The 22,457-nt window shown below is 36.3% G+C and overlaps 1 protein-coding gene across 1 annotated transcript in view; it reads left to right on the top strand.

Moving 5' to 3' along the window:
• igsf9bb (immunoglobulin superfamily, member 9Bb) overlaps positions 1–5,878 on the top strand; it is a 669,303-nt gene extending 663,425 nt beyond the window's left edge. The window contains exon 20 of the mRNA XM_060846739.1: positions 5,473–5,878. Coding sequence (XP_060702722.1) covers positions 5,473–5,699 — 227 coding nt within the window. The 3' untranslated portion in view covers positions 5,700–5,878. The remainder of the gene's footprint in view (positions 1–5,472) is intronic.
• Positions 5,879–22,457: the final 16,579 nt, after the last annotated feature.

Raw genomic sequence — 22,457 nt, 5'->3', positions numbered from 1 at the left:
CAGTGTAAGAACCCTGTAGGAAGCTATCTCTCACTGATTCAGGGTTCAGTGTCATTGTACTCAAGTGAAAGGCCAGATTAAATGCCCTAGTGATTTGTTATACTACATATGGTCTTTGAAAACTTTGTTCAGAACAGTTGCTTTGCTGAGGTACCCTTTTATTAACAATTAGTGACTGAGAAAACAGAGCTCTAGATCACATCCACTCACAGATGTGCAGGGCTACTTGTTAGCTGATTTTAATTTGACATAGGTGAATAAGCAGCTTGCAATATAATTCTGGTCTGCCAAACATGCAAGGTACTTCATAAAACAAGCCTCAGGCTCTGAATTCCAGCCTAAATGTCAAATGTCAAAAATCAGGCTTGCATGAAATAATTCAACCTGTCAATTGATATGTAACCTTATTTTATGTAATCCAATAGTTCTGCCTGCTTAGCAATTTTTATGAAATTCAGTTCTATGTAATACCCTCAGTTCAAACAGGCTACTCCCAGAAGTATTTTTTGACATGTCAAAAATCCAACACATTGCAGCATATTTTCTGTCATGGATTGATTGAACAGAATGCTCAGTTGACTAGACCTGGACAAGTGGAATATTTTAAGGGGGTTCCCTGATCTTATGCCACAACTTTGGCATCTTTTCCCTAGCATTCCGAAGATTTTCCACCAGTAGTAACATCGGGAGCTATGAAGAATTCTGGGGAACTTACTGAGAAACAACCCTGCATTCCCTTAAAATGTGCCTACATTTTAAATGGGTTTATTTGGACCTGCTAGCTTTTGGAGTGTTGCTCCTTCATCAGGTGGTTGTGCTCCTTCATCAGTGACAACCACCTGATGAAGGAGCAGCACTCCAAAAGCTAGTGCTTCCAACCAAATCTGTTGGACTATAACCTGGTGTTGTGTGATTTTCAACGTTTGTACACCCCAGTCCAACACTGGCACCTCCAAATCATAAATTTTAAATGTAATGGGTTTAACACTACTTTGGCAAACTGAGAATGTTTGGCATGAAACAGGAATTCAGTTTTCAAATCGTAATGCAGAAAGTATGCCCTGATTTTAATTCTTTACATCTTATGCAATTTGTTTGTAGAATCCTGTGGTCTGGAAAGTGTAAGTTATTGTCAAATAAATTGTATATTTTCATCTATTTTGTCACTGCTTCCCTCCACAATGCAGCTTTCAGCATTTCATCTAACTGTTGGCTTCATTTTGATTGTTTAGTTTTATTTATTTAATTCTGTAAGAAAATATATTCCTCAGAGGCAGTACTTACCTTCAGTTGTCCTCTCTGACAAACTACTTTACTAAAAATGGCAACTCATGCTCAAGTCTGGCTTCACAAGCAATGGCAATCTTTCAATACTTCACCCAATTGACTGTTTACAGCTATGAACTTTGACAGTGAACGTCAAGAGGTCATTTATCTGTGTGAATCATCACAAACCTATCCTCACCTATTACGTTATACAAAATTAAAATACAGACAGATGCATTTCCCGGTACTTTGCTACAGAATTTCAAAACTAATCCCAAAGCTCTGTTTTTTTCCTAGTCATCTGAAGCAAATGTTTATCTATGCTTCCTTTAAAAGATGTAATTGGTTCTGCCTCAGTTATTCCCTGTGGCAAAGGATTCCATGCTCTAACAACTGTTGCAAAATAATCCATCGAATCACTTGTTAAATTGATGATGCATCTTTTACTGACACCTCAGTCAAAGGAAATAATTTGTCCTGGTCACTTTATCAAAATCTGTTCTTGGATACTTGCGCTGTCATGGCAATAATTCCTGGAGTCAAAGTTTCTCCTCATAACTGGAATTTCTCATCCTTAGTATCACATTGGTAAATTTATTCTCCCAGCACAAACTTCCAGAAAACATCCTTGGACACTGATGATCAGGTGAACTACGGCCATTTTCCCCATCCTAAAGTGACAATGTTGAAACGTCTCTCACTAATTTCATTGACTGAAGTCAGAAGCTCTTGCTGTACAGATCTCAAACAGTCACTGAGCATGATTCCACAAATGCAGAAATAAATTTCAAAGGGTAATAAGATCATTTTTGGGAAGGTAAAAAATGGAACAGTTGGAATGTTGAGCAAAACTTATTGTTGTAGGAAAGTAAGAAGATTGGCTTTTAAGAACTTTTTTAAATTGAAATCATTGAGCTGTCAGAATTAACTGGAACAAATAATCTCAAATTAGAATTTGCATAGTCAACTATAAATACATGTAAATACAATAAAAACAACAAATATATGCCGATTCAAAGAACTTTGCTTGGCTTTGTACTCATCAACCACAAGAACTGATGTTGCTAAGGGAATTTTTCTTAGTCAGCTGCCATTAAGCCACTCTGAAAAATGCAACATCCTGTAAGAATGTTTATTCCTGATATGTTTGGTTCCTCTTTGTACCCAATGGTAATAATTTTCCCTCTGACATCAGTTGCCACCACTGTCATAGGAAGCACAGCACTTCTTCTATACTCCCATTTGAATCAGCATCACTGTTCAAATTGAGCCCAGCATAATGTTCTTCACCTTACAACCCATGAGAAGTTCATTGTTTATATTGTCTACCCTCCGACTTTTCTGGATGAACATCTCCAAGTAATATTGAGCTACAAGCAAAGTTCTGCTGTGGATCCATGTCCATGAGGAATTACTTTAAATTCTGCAAACTCATTTCATTTCAGGCCTTTAATCACCAGCAAAAATAAACGTTCACTCCTTCCATTGGTCTGATACAAGATTTTACAATTAGTAATATTGTGTCTGACCTTGATATTCATGTATATACTCTACTCCAATGGTATCTACATCTTAATATCAAATGTTTGCTTGCAACAAGTGGCTAGTAACACTTATGCTGAAAGGTTACCAATTTATATAGCCTTAAAAATCACAACTTTGCTTAAATTATGCCAAATTTGCTGGGCCTAATTGATGCATCTTTCCAATAGAATTGGCTTATTTCACTAAGCAAAAAACATCTAGAAAGTAATGCATGGCTTAATGAAATAAATCAAAACACAGAGGATGAGAGAGTGCTCAAAGTTAACTTCTTGAGCATATTCTCTCCTACAGCAGGTCAGATAAGCATGATTTCTATCTGAGGAAAGGCTGTGCGATTAATTGCACAATTCATGTTTTGCAGGCCAAGGTCACATCGCGTGTAAGCACCAAGTTATACTGCAAACCTTTGGCGATGCGACCAAGGTCTAGAAAATAAGGTATTGCGCAATAATCTCTAGACCATTTCATCCTTGCATGCTTACTGACATTATGATTTTTGCCTCACAAATTCCACTGTTTCAGGGTTCAAAGCCACTGGAAATATAAATCAAGTCATTTCAAACTTGGAACTCAATCTTCAAATAAAAACAGAAGTATTTAATCAATTAACCTAAGAGCAGACAAGCAAGATTCAATTAGGTTTCTATAGCTCATGTATGTTGATTTACTTTCACTTGCAAATCTACTTCTACTCTCCTCTAATTTTCCTGAGATCAAAGTTCATCCATTTGACTGAACATTGAGGTAAGCGTATTAAGATGAATCAACTTTTCCTTGTTCTCATCTTACACCATTGATGGCATTGCAGTTTTCCTATTTCTAGTCTCCATTGATTAGTGACATTGTCTTCTATCTAATACCTTGGACCACTCATTGATATAGTACATTTTTGAGTAGACTTTTTTCTAACTGATATTGTATACATATTTTGTGGTATGCACTTGGGGTTGTAACCAATATAATTATTCAGTCATATCATGCTTCGTGTGCTGAAGGGATTAAATAATTATTGAGGATGTATTCTAATGCTTTTCTCATCAATCAAGTTAATTTTTCAATGATGGCAAATCATCAGTTGCTCTCTACATTTTCTGTCTTAACCCTTCCATCATGTCTTTATTGTAAGCCTGGTAGTCGAAAGCTTATATGGTTAAGTCACAGGGTTGTCTGGTCCCACAAAGGTTGATGTATAGATGTAGGGTCCTGTTGCTATATTTTATTCTCAAACTTAGTGAAAGATGTTTGTAGATAATATTGAGTAAAATCAAGGCTTATCTGTTCAAAGCTCAACTTTATACAAGTCATCTGAAGGTAATGATTCCATTGTCAGTCTTGCTGTCCAGTGGATTTGTAAGATACTCTAACATATGCATAACTGTGAGTTCTCTATATCTGCTGACTGCTCTAGGTAACTGTTGAAAGAAGAGTAAGAAAGAAGGTTGATGTGTTCTTTAAAACTGAACAATTGTTATTCCTCCCTTTCTAGCAGGCGGAATGTTTGCAACAGAATGGCAACGATGTATGCAGAAATGAGGGAAAGAAACAAATAAAGGATAATACAGCATTAATAAAGAATTTAAACATTACTTTTAAGCAACATGTCTTCCCAGGAGTATTATGACTTTTCAGTATGTCCCAAAACATTGTTTAATTATTGTTCTAAGACATTTTTCTTGTTGTTCCAATTGATATCCACACAATAAGTCCACCAGTTGGTCTTTGTATTTTCTACTATAATCTTACAATGATGTTTTAGTCTTGATGAGCAGTTAATACCTCTTGGCTCCCAAATATGCAGTTGCTCAAGTCAGCACTTTACTGAACATAAATAAGCAAGGATGTGGGCATTTAATAATTTAAATCACGCTAGAAATAGGAAATTCATTTATTGGGGGTGAATCCAATGGTTATGGAAATTCCAATATCATATTTATGTAAAGGTTCTGAGACTACATATATTATCAGTTTTTCCACTGGTACCTTCATCCAAACAGCAACCTCCTAAGTGGCCCCCTCCGTGCTTATCATTCTATTAAGATGGTAGGCAGCAGGACCATACAGAAGGCACACAGTAATGTCAACAGCCCCCACCAGGAGAGACTGGATGTTGCCGGAGTAGGCAGACAAAAATGATGGCACCTCAAAATGGAGTCTCCTCAACTTCCTGCATTAAAGTAAGATCAAAGTCTGTAGGGACATTGGTAGCAGCTAATAAAGAATTTTAAATGTAATTCCCATCTCAACAAGGGAGTGATAGCCTAGTGGTATTACTCCTGGAGTATTAATCAAGAGACCCATGTAATATTTTTGGATCTAAGTTTGAATCCTACCTTGGCAGTGGTGAAGTTTGAATCAATAAAACAAGAGTCTAATTAGGAATGTGAAACCATTGCCAGTTGTTGGGATGGGGGGAACCGACTGGTTCACTAATGTCCTTCAAGGAAGGAAACTGCCATCCTTACTTGGTCTATCCTACATGTGACTCCAAACACAGTGCAATGTGGTTGACTCATAACTGCCCTCAGGGAAATTGGGAACGGGCCTAGTCAATGACGAGTAGATCCTGTGCATGAGGGTTATTTTTATGTTTAAGGGCTGCCACAGATACACTAACATTGTTGTTTAGTTGACATCTAATTAAATTCTCCTTTCTTCGGTTAGGTTTTCCAATCTCACAGGTCCAGCAGCCCGGTGAATCTCAGGTTCTCCAGCCCCAAGGCATTGTCTACCTCCAGAAGAAGAAGAGACACTCCCGTCAGGACCCTTATGCTTATTTTTCTGCCATGAAAGAAGAGTTTCACAAGTACAGACACCAGCCTGAGGACGAAATGGCCATTCTAGATCACGTAGATCATGAAGAACACCAGGGGCAGGCAACACAGCTCTAGTTATAATTATTAGTTGTGACAAGATACTTGACAAGATTTGTAAATCTGTGTACAGAATGTGTTTCCTGCTCTAAAAGGTCAAGTACAGACTCTGTGGTAGAAATTAGCTTTGTGGTCTCAGTTGTGCAAACAGCAGTGCTACAGTGCTATATTCTTAGCTACCTACCCCACAACTAAAAGTAACCACCCCATATTCGTATATATCCCTCGAAAGGATTACTTAAAGGGTGGCAATGTTTTGTTTCACCAATCTACTTAGTTTAACTGCTTGAAAAAGAAATGGTGTGAAGAAACATGTAGTTTGTAATAATTTTGTTTTGCCAAGTCTATAATAACACTTCTAACTGGGGAACATTTATCTGTCCATCAGTGTCCCCTCCAAAATAATTTCTTAACAGCAAAGTGACAGAGCAGTCAATAATGACTTATAAATGAAGCTGAGATGATAAACTTGTTTCGACAGATTTTCCTGCTTTATGATGTCTCCGTTTCTGACAGGTATATATGCTCCATCTCCATCTGCCACTTAAGATGGCACCATGTCAGATGCTGAATTTATTGCTTTTGTACAGCGTATGAGAACAATGAGTAATGCTTCATTTGTAGTAAGATTTGGAATGAAAGTTGAGAGTACTGAATGGCACATGCCTGCTATGGTTTATAATGTTCTTTTCCACCCTCATATGTTTTCTGCTGAAAAGCCCAAGGACCTATTTTGTTAGTCTCCATTCACTATCGTGGGTTTGCGAAAATTGTCATTGAACTGCTGCAAAGTGGCTTCAACTTCGAGATTTTAAGCTTTCTTTTGTTCTGTTGATCAACAACATAGTTTTTGTTCTTGCATATCGGGTGGATGAATCAAACTTATTTTACAAGATGTCTACCCAAGTACTGGAAATTCATTCAAGGAGCATTCAGTTATGTGTAGGTAAGCTGATGAATGGAATGATTTGGTTACCTTGTTCAAGATGGTGTTAAAACTATTACACCATCTAAAACAAGACTAACAATCATATCTGTTAAAGTATTCTTCTGGTTTTTCCTTGCTTTCAGCAATGGATTAACCCATTGGCTTTCTCTCTTGTGTCAGTCAATTTCCTTTTTCATATCTGGTAGTTTTTACCAGAAGTGTTTGTTGTCAGAGTCAAATGATCATAAATGGGTGAATTCAGTCTTTTCACTTATTCATGCACTTACAAAGCTCTGTAAACATTCTTCACACATTCATACTGGCAATAAAGTAGTTTTTTTTTATCCATGCATTGGAGTATATCACTGGGATAGTAGATCCCTTCATAGATCCTGTGACAGGTTAGTCACATGATGGTATTCCTTGAGAGAGCTAATTTCTATGTATTAGGAACTGGTAATCAATTTGACTACTTACGTTCAGTTTTTATTAGCCTTGCTAATAATCTGTCCTTAAGACTATTGTCATTATCAGTGCCTGTTCATCAGAAAGACATAATCCAATGGGTTATTTGTCTTTCAATATCCAATCAGAAGATTGATTTTTTTTAAGGAATTGATTGAAAATAGCAAATCAAAAATGATCCAATGTTGCAAGACTAAATCACCTTAAACTGACTAGACTTTGCATGTTTGATAGCTGATTGGATATTCCAAAAGCAAAATTAACCTATATTCAGGCATAGATTAGTAAAATATGAATGTAATATCTTTACTGTCATGGTTAATTAGGCATTTTATAAACTAACAGGAAGTAAACTGTACTACATTAATAGATCTTATCCTTAAATATTGAGGAGAAAATGAAGTGAGCAAAGATGTAGAGGCAGTAAAATGAAATATTACAATAGCCAAAATTCATTTTTACTTGCCTTCTACCAGATTTTAGTAATACGTACACTTGTTAATGCATAATGACCTCTAAACCTTTGTAAATTTTTACTGATGGGCAGCTTCGGCTAGCTGCAACCTTACCTTCTTCATTACACTGCCTTTCCCTTTTTGGGCATCTCATAATGTGAATAAAATTAGCATCAAACTGATGCAATCCAACAGAATTTCAGCAAAATCCAAAAACAGTAAAAAGGAATTTTCAGTCTGTAACTTGATGTTGTATTAGAATTCATGCCTAATAAGCATCACCCGATATTTTAGAACCTTTTAATATCAAATTACATCATTTTCTCTAAACAATTATCACCAAATCTTGTGATTTGTGTAATCACTGCAAAAACCAACTTGACATGTGAGATTAAGTAGCTTTGGAATAATGGTTAGTGTAACATTGGTACCCTTGTAATCGAAGACAGATTTTAATGACATGTTCATGAGTTCATGGGAGTGGTCCATTTATTAAAGCACTGCCATAACTCAATGTTTCAGGTGGGATATCAGATAAGTGGTCTGCAGTGATTTATATGTTTAGGAATATGACTCTCATCTTTCTCTTGATTCATTCTGCATTAGATAGTGCCATCAGAGTATATTATAACATCAACATATATGGTACGATTGAAATGCTTTTCAGTGACTACACAATTACAAGACTATTCCACTCAGAGCATTCTACAATACTTTTCAAAGAAATCTTTGAATAAGTTAAACTGAGAGGGAAGACCTTTCTGTATATCATTTAAATGTGATCAGTACATCAAAAGACAAGTGCAATGTACTTGAATCATGACTTCCTGCTCTGTATTTATTTTTTTTCTTGGCTTGATGTGGAAACATTTTTACACAAAAATGTTTATTCAGAAAAAGTATTGAAATGGATAAATATATTTATAACAATGTGTAATTAGTGTGTGGCATCTGCCTCACCAATGTTGGATAAGGACATTTTCTCTTAGCAAAAGTCTTTATGTACTGAGATGTTCATTTTTATGGATGCTTTATTAATGATGCATGCAGCTCAGAAGCCAAGTATACTTTGAAGAAAAGTAGAGGAAAAGGAAAGTGAAATTAGCCTAGAAAAATGTATAGCGGAAATAAACTGTAGGATATTAAGATAGTTCTTGTTTATCAGGATAATTCTGCTGCATGGTAAAACGTCAGGATGTATTTGTTGATGTGGGCATTAGGGAATGAAGTGAAGAAGGCTGTGAATGCTTCAATTTTGAAGACCTAGTTAATGTAGTTTTTTTTTAGAAAAAGATGTTGAAGGTAATGGGGCAAAAAATGAATAACATGAGTTGAGACAGATGAGCTACAGTCTAAATGAATGGTGAAACAGGCACAACTGATGACAAAATATATTTCTGTTCCTGTTGGAATCCTGTCACATTTAGAATATTTTATTCCCAGATATAACATACTGTTGCTTTTGTCTAATCAAAGTAGGATCATGGATGGACAAGCATGTATAAGCCTGCAGAATATCTTGGAGGATATACCTTCGCGATATACTGGTGTGAGCTCAGTTTGATGCATAGTGCAAAACGTCATTGCATGCTGATTAGCTGTACACAATTAACATTTTTTTTACAGAGTGAGGACCATGTACTACTTGCAAAGTATAAAAGGCAGGGTTCAATCATGATAAATAGCACACTACCTTCTTAAGCTAAGACTAATTTGGAGATAGTTTATTACAGTTCACTCAGGTAATCTGAGTTGCTGCAGCAACATGTATTTTTCTATGCATGTCATAGTCTGGAAGAATGGAAAGTGATGATAGAAGCTCCAACTTACTTTATTTTACATGTCTGGCCAGGAGTCTCTTCCATTCTAATACTTGTTTTTGACAATGCTGGAATGATTTACGGATTGGTGCTTAAACTGAAAACAACAAATGCGAGAGATTACAGCAGGTCATGCAGTATCCATGGAGAGAGAGCAAGCTAATGTATTGAGTCTAGATGATTCTTCATCAGAGCCCATCTAGACTCAAAATGTTAGCTTGCTCTCTATCCGTGGATGCTGCCCCATCCCTTGTGATCTCCAACATTTATTGTGTTCAGTACAGACTCCAGCATCTGCAGTAATTTGTTCCTATACTTGGTGCTCAAACTGTTTGGCCGTGATCATAACATACCATCAGGTCCTGGAGTAGGTCTTAAACTAGGAACTTCTGGCTCAGAGAGAAGGACATTGTCAGCTGTGCCACAACAGCATGAAGCACTAAAGTAAGGAAAGTAAAACATGTTAAAGCAGCAGCATTGTTCATAGCTTTTAAGTATGAGATGATCCAAGTGTTCCACGAATAGGAAGAACTCATTACACAACAAATTTAAAAATCTTTTGGAAGGCCAGAGCTTCTCTTCCTTTACCAGAGAGCCACCCATTTAATCTGTTTCACTTAATTCCTTCTTCATCCAGAATTACAGTTAATTATCAGCCTCACTTATACTTTGCCAACATTAATGGCTTCACTTGTAATTCACAAATCCATATGATTCTGAATGAATTATTTCTAAAGTCATAGCATTATGTGATATTTTAGAACTAAGCCAGGTTATTTTCTTGTAATAGGTAGTGAAGAATCTTGGTCTAAGGAGAATATTCAGGGAAAAAGTATCAGGCAATAATGTTATGATGAATACGTGACCAGGAAAAATGAATGGACAAGGCCTAACCACACAGTGATTATTTGCTTTGAGCAATTTTGGTCCCGTTATCTAAAGAAAGATAATTAGGAATTTGGAGGCAGTCCAGAGAAGCTTCACTAGGTTATTCCTGGTGATGGAGTAATTTACTTGTGAAGAGAGTTGAGTAGGTTGACTTATTTGAGCTTAAAAGAGTGAGAGGACACCTTACTGAAACATGTATGTTTCTCAGAAGGTTTGACAGGGTAGACATGGGGAGGTTGTACAGACTTCAAAAATTGCTGTCCACTTCACCTCATAATAGCTGCGAATGTTGTTATCCTCACCTTTTTGCTTTATACAAAATCTGGCCCATTGCTTTTGAGTTTCTTCAGTATATTTCAGCTCAATCACTAAATTCTAGATTCTCCTTTACCTTTATCTACTATATTATGGCTGTACCATAATTTAAGATTGGATGCAGATTAGCCTCCGACTCAATAAGTTGTTCCACAAGCATCCCCATATAAGTCCCTCAATGTAAGTATTGCACTGCCCCTAATCTTTTCTGCTCTTTTGCCAGTCAATACCCAGTAATTGAAAACCTCAAGATTAATGTCTGGCTGTTTTAATAGATCTCTCTGATCTGAGAGACATTACTTGCTTACGTGCTCCCACTCTCTAGAAAATCTATAAAAGTAATAAATACTTTTACTACCCTTGACCTCAATACATAATGTCTCCTCAGTATGGGTCAAGACACATTTCATCTGAATCTCTTAGCAGTACCACTTTTCTCAAGTCACTGCTTTCCATTTTGAGTCCTTCTTAATTTCATCTTCCTCCCCACACTACTACAACTCCAAAAAAATTTTTATGTTAACCAAGTCTTCGAGTATATCCAGAGTACAACTCCAATAAAACCAAGCTAACACATTACAATGCAGTAGTCAACCCTCTGATTTGCCCAGATCTCGGCTCACTACTTTCTTCCCGAGAGCAACAACAGGTGAGAAATAAATGGTGGCTTTTCTAACTCCACCCTTATCAAATGAAAAATAACTTAAAAATCTCAGTTTCTATTCCCGCTCAATATTCTGTATCTGGTTAATAAATTTTCACATCAGTTTCCCTGACCTATGAATATCGTTTAGCAAATAATTATTGACACCAACTATTAAAATTATATTCTCTCATTTTATAAGGTTTTAATTTCCATTACTTTATTACTGGGTCATTAATTACAAATCATGTTTTTCTTCAGAAAAGGAAATTCATCTCCCACCACTCACCATACCAACCCAATTTCCATTACAGTGTGATATTGGGTAGATTTGCAATGCTACATGTCTGTAAAAATGCCATCGAAGACTGGGCCTTATTTATTGATACTATGCAGTCTTTAACTTTCTGTTAAAGTTGCTTATTGCCTTACACTCGTTTAAGATTTGAGCTTATAAATCATAAAAGGTCCTAACTAACATTTCTTACATCATGCTGCATGTCATGGCATTTTGCCCTTGAATTCCACTTGCCTCCTCAACAACAGTTTTAACTACTTGAGTATCATTGTATCAGAATCAGTGTTATTCAGAAAGGGCTGCAGTTGAATATAACATGCTCTTCAATAACATATTCAGAACTCTTTTAAATTCAACACAAATTGTGTGTGGCTATTGCTAGATGAATTGGTAATGTTTGCTTTACATTATTAAAGAAAATTGTCTAAGATGATAAATCTGAAGGGTAGGTTGTGCTGTCGAATTTTTATCCCCGAGATGTTTTCTGTAGAAGCTGCCCTTTGCTCAGCAAATGCCCCTTGTTTTCCACCTCACCTCATGTGTCAAGTTTAGACTTCTATAAAAATATATTTAATGTGTACAGACCTTTCTGTGTAGAGTCAGTGATTCACTCATTGGCTGCATGCTAGTGATGTTGTCTTGACAACATCATGCTGAAACTTATGAGATGTCATTTCTGGAGGACAACAGAGGTAGTATCTGATTGTTACCTTACATAATTTGAAAATGCTGCAGGGTGCAGAACATTGTTAAATGGATGGGAGGGTGTGGAATTAATTGTCACGTTCTGATGTTCTAAGACGTGAAAGAATAGGTTCTATCGAGGCTTAGGAATAGCTAACTCAATTTTCAAATTAACAGCTTATCTAAAAAGGCACAGAGAGTGAGGGCAGCTTAGCATATGTGGTGAAAGAAATAATTTTAAAAATGGGGAACTTACTATTGAAATATAAAGCCACCAGCAGAAAATAATATGTTCATATCATTTAGATTTACAGGGATCCCTGATTTACAAACGACTTACCAACACTCATACTTACAAACTACCACACACGGCTCAAATTGTAAAGATTTGACATATGAATATTTCTTGTCCTGCCTTTCTACCTTTATATTGTCCTGCATTATGTTCCAACTTGCGTACAAGTCAACTTGTGCACGGACTCTGGAACAGAACCTGTTTGCAACCCAGGGACTGCCTATATAGTTCATCTCTTCAAGGTAATGACAGAGAGGCTAGTTGAGATCCCAGTTGGCACTATCTGCTTCCGTTCCCCCTTTGAAAATGATAAATTGAGAACTTAGGATGCTGGTGACAAACATGTGAAATTAGTGGCAAAGCTACTATTGTAAACTATTTTTCCAGCCATTTGACAGTGTTTTGTGGAGAATCCATTATGCTGCATGGTGACCAAAAAACAAAATTTATTTTATTTTTCTATTTGTTCCTAAAGATGCTGATCGAAAACATTGTCATATAGCAGAAAATGAATATTCATTCACATTTTGATTTTGGCTTTTATTCAATGTGTTGTACTCTTCGTTTATTTTGTGATAATCACATGGCATGATCAAAGATTTGGATTCAAAACTAATCCATGTTATTAAAAATAAACTTATTTCTAAAATCATAACTTTAGGTAGATTGGTCATGCTAAATTGTCCATAGTGTCTGGGAATGTGTAGCCATGGGAAATGCAGGGTATTCAACTTGGAACATAATGCTGGATAATATAACTTAGCTGTTGTCTGGACAAGAATTACACATATGTCAGAGCCCTGTATTGCAGTTTCTGAGTTGGAGAGAAGGGGACTGAGGCTAGGTAGTATGCTTTTCAGAGGGTCAGGCTTTCTAGGCTGATTGACCTCTTTCCACACTGTAGGGCCTCTGTGATTCTATGATTGTGTCATATTTCAAAACAAAACTAAGTTATTTGTATTGGATCAGATAGTGAGGAGTATTGGTTCAGGAAGAATATTCAGGGAGAATGTATAGGCAATAATAATATAATGAATGAGTAACCAGGAAGCATGAATGGACCAGACCTATACACAGTATTCTACAATCTTGGGTTATGGGCTAACAAACAAGCTTTCTGCATGTCTTCAGTAACTCTGATTTGGTCATTTACACCACAAATGTCGTCCTTGTCCAACTTATTTGTTCCTTCAAAAGTGACTTTCCGAAGTTAGTGTAGTCTGTTAGGTCCCCGTCCTTTAGTCTGTGGGGCCTGAATTTCAATTCAGTTGAATGTTAAGGTGATTATCTGACAATTATCAAGCTCTTCAGTAAAAACATTTTTAACTGACACAGTCCCAGAAGATACAAATTTACAGCTAATATTGTAGTTTTATTCCCAGAATACTTCTGCATATGGCCCGATCTTGTTAAAGGAGGTTAAAACAATTGACTGCAATGTAGCTCATGTAATCAGTAACACACTCATGAGATCGATGGATTGGAAATGATAACGATTTATTCTGTGATTCTTTTTTCAGTGAGCCTACACCTTTGAGTTTGTCATCCATCATCAATGTGAGTCCATCAAGGCAAAGCATTTAGAGGGCAAATATAACTGCACTCACAGGAAGTGGGGAGGTTTTATAACTGAATCTGAAGGGAGTAGAGTTTTATAACTGAGCCCACAGGAAGTAGGGAGACTTTATAAGTGGGCCCACAGCAAGTGGGGATACTTTATAACTGAGCCCACAGGAAGTGAGGAGTCTTTATAACTGAACCTGTAGGAAGTGAGGTTTTATAACTGAGCCTGCAGGAAGTGGGGTGACTTTATAAGTAAACCTCCAGCAAGTGGGGAGACTTTATCACTGAACCCACAGGAAGTGGAGAGGTTGCTGTGCATCTTATATCTTTTCCTTGGAAAATGAAAATCGACAGGGTGTAAAGTAGCCACCAAATGTCCTCTTGAATTCTCTGAACAACAGCAGATTTAACCCACAACACTCTGACCTCCACCACAGGGAGAGGGCAAAGATGGAGTTCCCAAATGTACCCCAGCTGCAATGGAGCTTGAACACTGTGCACTGCTGGTATTAATCTAATATACACTAGCTATCCAGCCAACCACATCTTCATTACCAACTCACTGCCGATGGAGCCTAGGTTGCTATGACAACATGACACCACACATTTTCACTTGTGTATTGTAGCCTGTTGTTATAAATAATAAAGGTGGAAGTTCTAAAGTTTATTTTCCATCACATGGCTGACCAGGAATCTTTCTCCCTCTTACCATGTGCTATTGTGGAGTGTTATGGAATAATCATCCTGTTAGGTTGCATTCAAAATGCAACTCGTCCAGCTCGTCCAGAGTGGTACTTGAACCCAGAGCTTGTGATTCAGAGGCAGGGGCACTACCCATTGTGCTGCAAGAGCTCCTCACCCAAAATCACCCCATCTTTTCCCACCAGACTCATCAAGTTATAATTCCATCCTTAGTTTTGTAAGCCTCCCATTCGTATTAAAACTAATAAATGTTGATGCTTGCCATGTACAACTGACAGAGTCAAATATCAAGCAGCACTGGAAATCACCACAGGGAAACATGTTAACAGCTGTACCATCAGAGTATTAGATGTACCTTCCAAAATTAAAATTAGCTTTAGCTGCTTCATCCCAGTTTCAGGTAAGCCTGAGCTCTCAGCAGAGAATTACTTATCATTTGATGTTAAACCTCTCCCAGTAATATTTTATGATTGGGTTGGGTTAAAAATTGAGCCATCACAGATCAGCACCTCACTTTATTTGTACTTTATTTATAATGTATTAGAATATTTGATCAGCAAATTATTTTGTTGATTTTTTGCGGATAGATGCTTGTTGGCTTAACATGAAGGACTTCAGATATCTGGATAGATTGGTGAAGCTGGGCTTGGTTTTCTTAAAAAAGGTTGCGAAGAGCTTTGGTTAAGTTGTTTTTTTGAATTCATGGAAGTTCTAGACAGTGTAGATAGAGAGAAATTGTTCCCATTGGTGAAAGGTTGGAGAAGCAACGGGCATCAATATAAGGTGATTGGTAAAAACCAACAGTAACTTGAGGATTTTTTTGTGAACTCAGTGAAGTAACTAGGATCTGGAATATATGCTCTGAGAGAGTAATGGAGACAGATTCAGTCATGCCTTTCAAAACGGAAATGGATAACCACCTCAAGAGAATGAAAGTTGCAGAGCGACAGAAAAAGGGTATGTGAGTCAGGCTAGTTAAATCGCTCTTAAGGAGAATCAACTTGGACATGTGTTGAATGACCTCTATCTTCATTGTAATACAAATAAATTGAAGTTTTTGTCAGCCAACCATGTGAGCAGTGCAGCGACCTTCATCAGAGCTTTCTGGGATGGAATGTGAACAGGTCAGGTGGCTGTGTACTTCATTAGCCAATTGGAATGGAGAAATGTTGATGAACAGCACAGAGTCTGAACCCGGAACTGTCAGAATATTGAAGTCAATTACATATCTCATACAGAAAGATAAAAGGGAGGGTACAATTGGATAGAGAGATAAAAGGGACACAGAAAAAGTAACAAAAGCTTTGTTTTCTAAATCTCCAATAGTAATTAAAAGCTAAAGAAGTAAGAATCAGCACTGATATAAGTTAATTTTCTGTGCTCAAGCGGTTGTTTGTTAATAATGAAGACTTATTATACTGCTTAAAAAGGAATGATCTAACGCTATTTTTCTAGTGAGTGTAATTTTCATCCATTAGGACTGTGTTCCATGTGCTCAATGCCTGGTCTCTCATGCTTCCAGTATCACCCAGATTCTTGTGGAGTAGGACATTTCAGGTCAGTGGAAGTTATCATCCAAATTCCACATAAATATCAGTGAGCATCGATAGGGCCTCTGTTACTTCCACTGAAAAATACAATCCCAACTTTATTCAATACATAGAGTTTTCCCAAATGTGTTCTGTTTGTAGTTTTATGGTTGTCATATTATTATCTGAGTTCCATAAGAATTCTACATGGAATGGCATGGAAAGAATGGTGAAAGAGACAGATTAACTCAATGGTCTGAGCTGCTGTCTGAAATGTTCATAGGGATTTGACATATAATGTACAGATATTAAAGTGTAACTTTTATGATTATATATGTAAATTTAAAATTTAATGTACTTATCGTTCCAGCAGTTGATGATGTCAGTCTATTTTACCACATAGATTAGGTCTTCCTATTGTAGAATGTTAAACGAACAGGAGTGGCTTGCCTTGTGTAATCTCCTTACTGAGAGGAAAGCTGAGCCCCAGTCTGTGTTTCTCATTGAGCTGCACATTGGAGACACTTCCCAGCTTTTCATCATTATGAGGAGTTACTTTGAAGATGATGTATGGAACATATTAGAGTGTGCCCACCATCTCAAGTGGGTGGGGGGAGGTGCGAGGTTGTGGTTCTTTGATGGTTACGCATGACAGGATTTCCTGATGCTTTCGTTTTTAAGATAATTATGACCGATCACTCCCACCAGAGAAGTGAAAGACCAGTTAAAATGGAAATAATATTAAGATAAGCCCATGAGACATTCTTGCACAATGTCTGAGCTGATGTGTCATTCTGAAGGGACAGTGTGGTGGGCTTTATTCACAATGAGATTGCTGTATTCTCATTGGTCAAATCATGGCTGAAGAAATGTAATTTCTTGCAATTGATATCCTTTTGGCACAGCACAAAAAAGTCAAAGTTCAGCCACTTGCATTTTCCTGCTTTCACTGTCTCTTCTAATAAATATGTTTTGTGCTGGATGCTATAGGAGGTGCCCAAAGACATCTCAATCCTCATGCATGGGGTTATTGTCTACAGCAGAGTTTCAACAGTTATGGTCAGTAAGCAATGTAATTGGTGAGGGATATGCAGCCATGATTGTGATATCTGCCTTGATGTCTGGACACACCCATTTCTTACAAGAATAGACTTGAGGAGCAGCCTCCTCTTATCTACCCCACTCCACCCTCTAAACCACTGAATGCTGAGGCCAAATATAGTGCCCCCTCCCCACTGCCAATCTGGCTGAGATGAGCTAACTGCTTAGCACAGACCAAAGGTTAAATATGAACATTTTCTGGTCTGCATGGTTAGTTTCCAACTCCAGCACTGAGAAACAAAGGGGTACGGAGAACCATATCTGATGGGCTTGTACAGTCATTGCTGTTAAACAGTTTTCTCATACTGATTATAAATACCAGTAATTGATAAAACAATGTTGAAAATGTGAAATTGTTCAGCCCGTGATAGTTTTGAACTTGAATTCACTCACTTCACAGCTGTTGTCAGTAAATTGTTGCATAAAATGTTACTTACTGAGATTGATTTCGCAAAGCTTTATGGTTTTCAACTGAATTTGACTAATTAGTTAATCTTCTTGGTGCTTGCTGTTATTCAAATTAGTCATGTTGGACATTTTTTTTAAAAAACGAAGTGTCACCTTTTCCAGGCCATTGAAACTGCTTTTCACTATTTGCATAAAATCTACAGAATTTGACAACTGACTGTTTTAGGAAACCATCCAGCACCTTTTCAACAGCCAGGATCACTTTGTTGGTTTGTGAGGCCTTCACTTCAAATCTGTTCCAGGTCAGAATGTGCTAAACTATTTTGCAAAGTTCTCCAGCCTTCCCTAACTCTCTCGAGTGTATCTTTAAGGAAGTCAATTTCAACACTGACTGGACATTGTCTTTTTCAACCCTTTAAAGTGGTGATATACTTCTGCAATACAACAAACCTTCAAAATAATTAAAGCATCTGAGTCCTGATGAAGAACAATGTCACTGGCTCAATTTAGTTTTAGGGCTTTTAAAGACTGAAGAATCTATGGAATAAATATAGCACCTAATTACTAGTTTCATTCATTTATAAACAACATTGCTGGGATAAGCATACAATTTGTGAATTGTATCCATTTTCGTGTCATGCAGCGCACTGAGGAAATTGGATGGATGTTATATTTATTCTTTGTGATGTCAGATATAATTTGGTGCAAAACTTTATCATCGTCTTCAAAAGCTTTAAAATTCACTTGTTTGAGGTCAGGAGAGACCTTGCAAAGATACCCTGAATGTAAATTAGTATAATCACTGTTCTAAAATGTTTCTAACAAGTCTATATAAAAAGCTGTGGTAGAGATATCCAACTATAAATTTTGCTGATAAATGGATTTTTGTTTAGAGGCTTACACGTTGTTCTTAATGCAATTATGTTTTTGATACACAGCCTGCATAAACCAGAAAAGTGTGTGCTGTCTTTTTAACGTAACTGTGGATGTTAATTTTAATTTAATTTTGATAATATTCAGCATTGTAATTGGTCTCTTTGAAAAGCTAACTTGATTTGTTCAGTTCCAGTTGGTAACGGGTTACTGAAGGTCTTACTGGTTCATATTGATCCACAGAGAGATAGAGTTTGGTTAAAGTAACACCATCTGGACAATATCCAAACCACATTTTACAGTAAGATATTGAAAAAAAAGACCAACCTTGTTCTTTTGTGTTGATTGCGCACTGATGGTGATTTTCACTGCAGCCTTATCACAACTCAACCACTTTCAAATCTTAAATGAACGCACTTTCTCAATTTCCATTAAGTGAATAAAATGTTTGTTGTTTATCTCGCTAAAGCAAAGCTTCTTTATGGGGTTGAAATGAATAGGTTAATATCCTCATTAAAATAGCAATCCACATGAATGTTTTGAGTCAATGTTTGCACAGTATAATTTTCAAGACCTCCTTTGTACTCATGTATTGTTCAGATAGTATTATTGCAATTTGAACGCTACTGATGCACAATGCACACATCTTGGTGCTGCAGCTAAGGTATTGTACTGCAATACTGGACCCCTCTGAAATAAAATGTGGTCGTTAGGCTTTAATGATTTTCTTTATCAAAGCCTCACAGAATATTTTCATCTTGTACATTACCACAGCCAAACTTTTCTAGAGATCATTGGAAGCACAGTTTTGCAGTGACATTAACCCTCTTGATGCTAAAGCTTCAGCCCCTCATATAGCAAACTGTATCATTGCTGAAAATGTCAAAGTAAACTGATCAGCTATATTCTCCCAATTCTTTTTTGGGGAAGTTGATTGGTTAATTATAAAGCAGATGTATTGGTTTCAAATAATTTTATAATTTTCTCTCTGATTTATAAACTTAAGCAATGTGATGCACACATTTTGTACATTTTAGAGCAAAAGTGGAATACTGCTTATTGTATCACTGCATGTGCTAACTACCAGAAGGCTTCATAATGATCTTAAGAAGGAATTCCTCTTTCTGGTATCAGCATTGTGCATGTAATAATCTATAAAATGGCAACTGGAGGGTTAATTGAATCAACTTCAGGTATTACTGTTGTGATTTTTCTTTAAATAATGCAGAAAGTTAATATGTATAACTAAAACTAAATGGTGCTGTACCAAAGCCTTATCTGTAGAATATTTAATACAATATATCCTACTTGGGCTCTTGGCCTCCCTCTCCTTCCCCAACAATATGAAATTGAAATGCATTGGGAATGATACAGTGGACTGCTGGATTACCTGGTTTGTGTGCAGGACATATAAGGGATAGCCAAACAAAAGAATCATAACCAATTTGTCAGAATTAATGGTTACTCTGGATGGAGATAGATACAATGGGAAGTAAGGATACTGGTGTAGGGTTTAAAGACCATCATAGAACAGGTTGGCCAAATGGCCTGTTTCTGTTCAGTGATTTAATGTAATTAGAGAACTACTATCAGAGAAAACACTTGATACACAAAAGATATGTAAAGAAATGATATATCCAAATTTGAAGAGTCATTAATGCCCTGTGTCTATATTCAATGTTGGATTTCTGTTTTTAAAACAACACAAAATAATTAAATCATAAATACATTTATTGCTGAAAAGTGAAATATTGTTATGGTTTAATTTAAAACACAGAATTGGTATTCCCAATGTCTTGATATTTTCTGTCAATTGATATTGATTTGGTATGAAGCCTGTTGCTTTCATGTGGTATAGACTTATTTTGGTTTCCTTTTAATCCATAGATTCCTTAATTTTTGGGGTGATGCTTTAGTGCAGATGGCACTTGTTAGTAGATTAATCTGTCAGTCAGTGCCACATTATGCATTCTGCCAGGTCAAAGATGGAAATTTCCTGTCCTCCATTTTCTTCAATTGCCATTCAATTATAACACTATGCTGGATAATAGTGGATATTGAATGATGGACAGTGTGAGTTTTTACTTGATATTCTGGTTGATTTAAAAGTTTTGTTTGTTTTTTGGGATATTTACTTAAAAGTAATTTGTTTCCCTATTTCTGTTATCAGTAACCATGTCTGTACCTTCACTCAAGAAGGCTAGGTGGCTGCCTTTAACTTTATTGTTGAATCACATATGACCTGTCTATCATTATTAGTCCACCAGCATAGGTATTGATTTCTGCAGAGTATTCTGCCTGCTTACCCAATAGAGGCTGGATTGCTTCTAAATGCAACTGGATTTTCATGATAGAATTACACTAACTCAAACTCTATGTCTGGAATGCCAGCCCCAGTAAAGAACACAGTAAATTATCTAATTTAAATACTTGTGGTATAATACAAGCAAACAGAATCAAAATGTGATCTGTATGCTGAGATTGAGAAAAACCTGACGAAGATGTATGATTTAATCTTAAGTTCCATTTACAATGTTGGATGCAATTGCCATAATACAACATGTCTCTATATTTGTGATGCATATTTCAACTTGCCTTGGTATATTTCATTTCATTTTTGATACCAACATTTCTAGTGATATTTCAAATGCACTCAGTCAGTAAAATGATTAAATATTTCCATCCAGAACAATTTTTAAAAATATTTTAATACTTAGACATGTAGACATTATTTTCAAATGTCTGCATATTTAACGAAATGTGTGTATGTGCACTAAGCACAGATATAAATATATCATTTTATTTCATTTACATAATATTGCAGAATCTAATGAAAATACAGACCAACAGCAGAAGTGGGTGATTTATTAGTTGAGATTATTTATTTATTGATGATAATTTATTTATTAGATGAGATGTCCGCTGTGAACGTAGTGAATTTTATTAAGTAGATATCCTGAGCTAGTAACTGGTGATTAGCCCAAGTGAGCACATATTTCAAATGCTTTTTACATGGATCTGACAGACCATTTTTATATGCCATCTGTTGTTATACCGTATTTTATATTTCAAATATATTGCGATGGGTTTGGGTTTACTTCCTATTTTGGTAATATTCAGAAACTCATCCTTTCTTGTTGTACGGTACTTCCTTCTCCAGAAGTCTTGAAATTATAGATTCAGACTCACCAGTAGTTAGAATGTTACTGTAGGCTTAATTTCACACATTGTATCTTTCATTTATACAGTAGAAATTTATATTTATTTCTCCAAGCCTCACGGCTCCTTATTGCACACAAGTGTAAACATTACCCCAAACCAACACATCAGTATTTAACTTGAGCCTTATCTCTCACTAAATAATGTGTTTTCGTATTTTGCAGAACTTTAATAGACAATGCCCATTACTTTTAATCTCTTGTTGATAGTTAATTTTTATGACATCACCCATTCAGAATTTAAACTGACTGAATTGTCACTTGCCAAGCAAGGCCAGAATGATTCTTCCAAATTACTTATTTTTAAATAGCAAATTCAATGGTGTTTATGTGCCTGCTTTCCAAAGTAACAATAAAATGTTAGTCTACAACAGGCAACCTTCCTAAAGTAGGACTACAAAGCGTGGGGTGATTGCTTTATTTATATCAATTCAATGTGAAAATGGTCAATGTTAAAAAAAAGAAATTGCTTCAGAACAAAATCAAGTATTAATATAGGTCAGTCCATAGATAGAATGATATTGCAACATAAGTGGATTCAGATGAGATCTAACTGGAAGAGGATCAGTGGAGTGGCTTATCGAACCCATT

The sequence above is a fragment of the Hemiscyllium ocellatum genome, chromosome 29 (assembly GCF_020745735.1).
Source record: "Hemiscyllium ocellatum isolate sHemOce1 chromosome 29, sHemOce1.pat.X.cur, whole genome shotgun sequence".
In the NCBI taxonomy this organism is placed as follows: Eukaryota; Metazoa; Chordata; class Chondrichthyes; order Orectolobiformes; family Hemiscylliidae; genus Hemiscyllium; species Hemiscyllium ocellatum.
The sequence above is the reverse complement of the archived record's forward strand: the minus strand, read 5'-3'. Positions and strand labels throughout refer to the sequence as shown.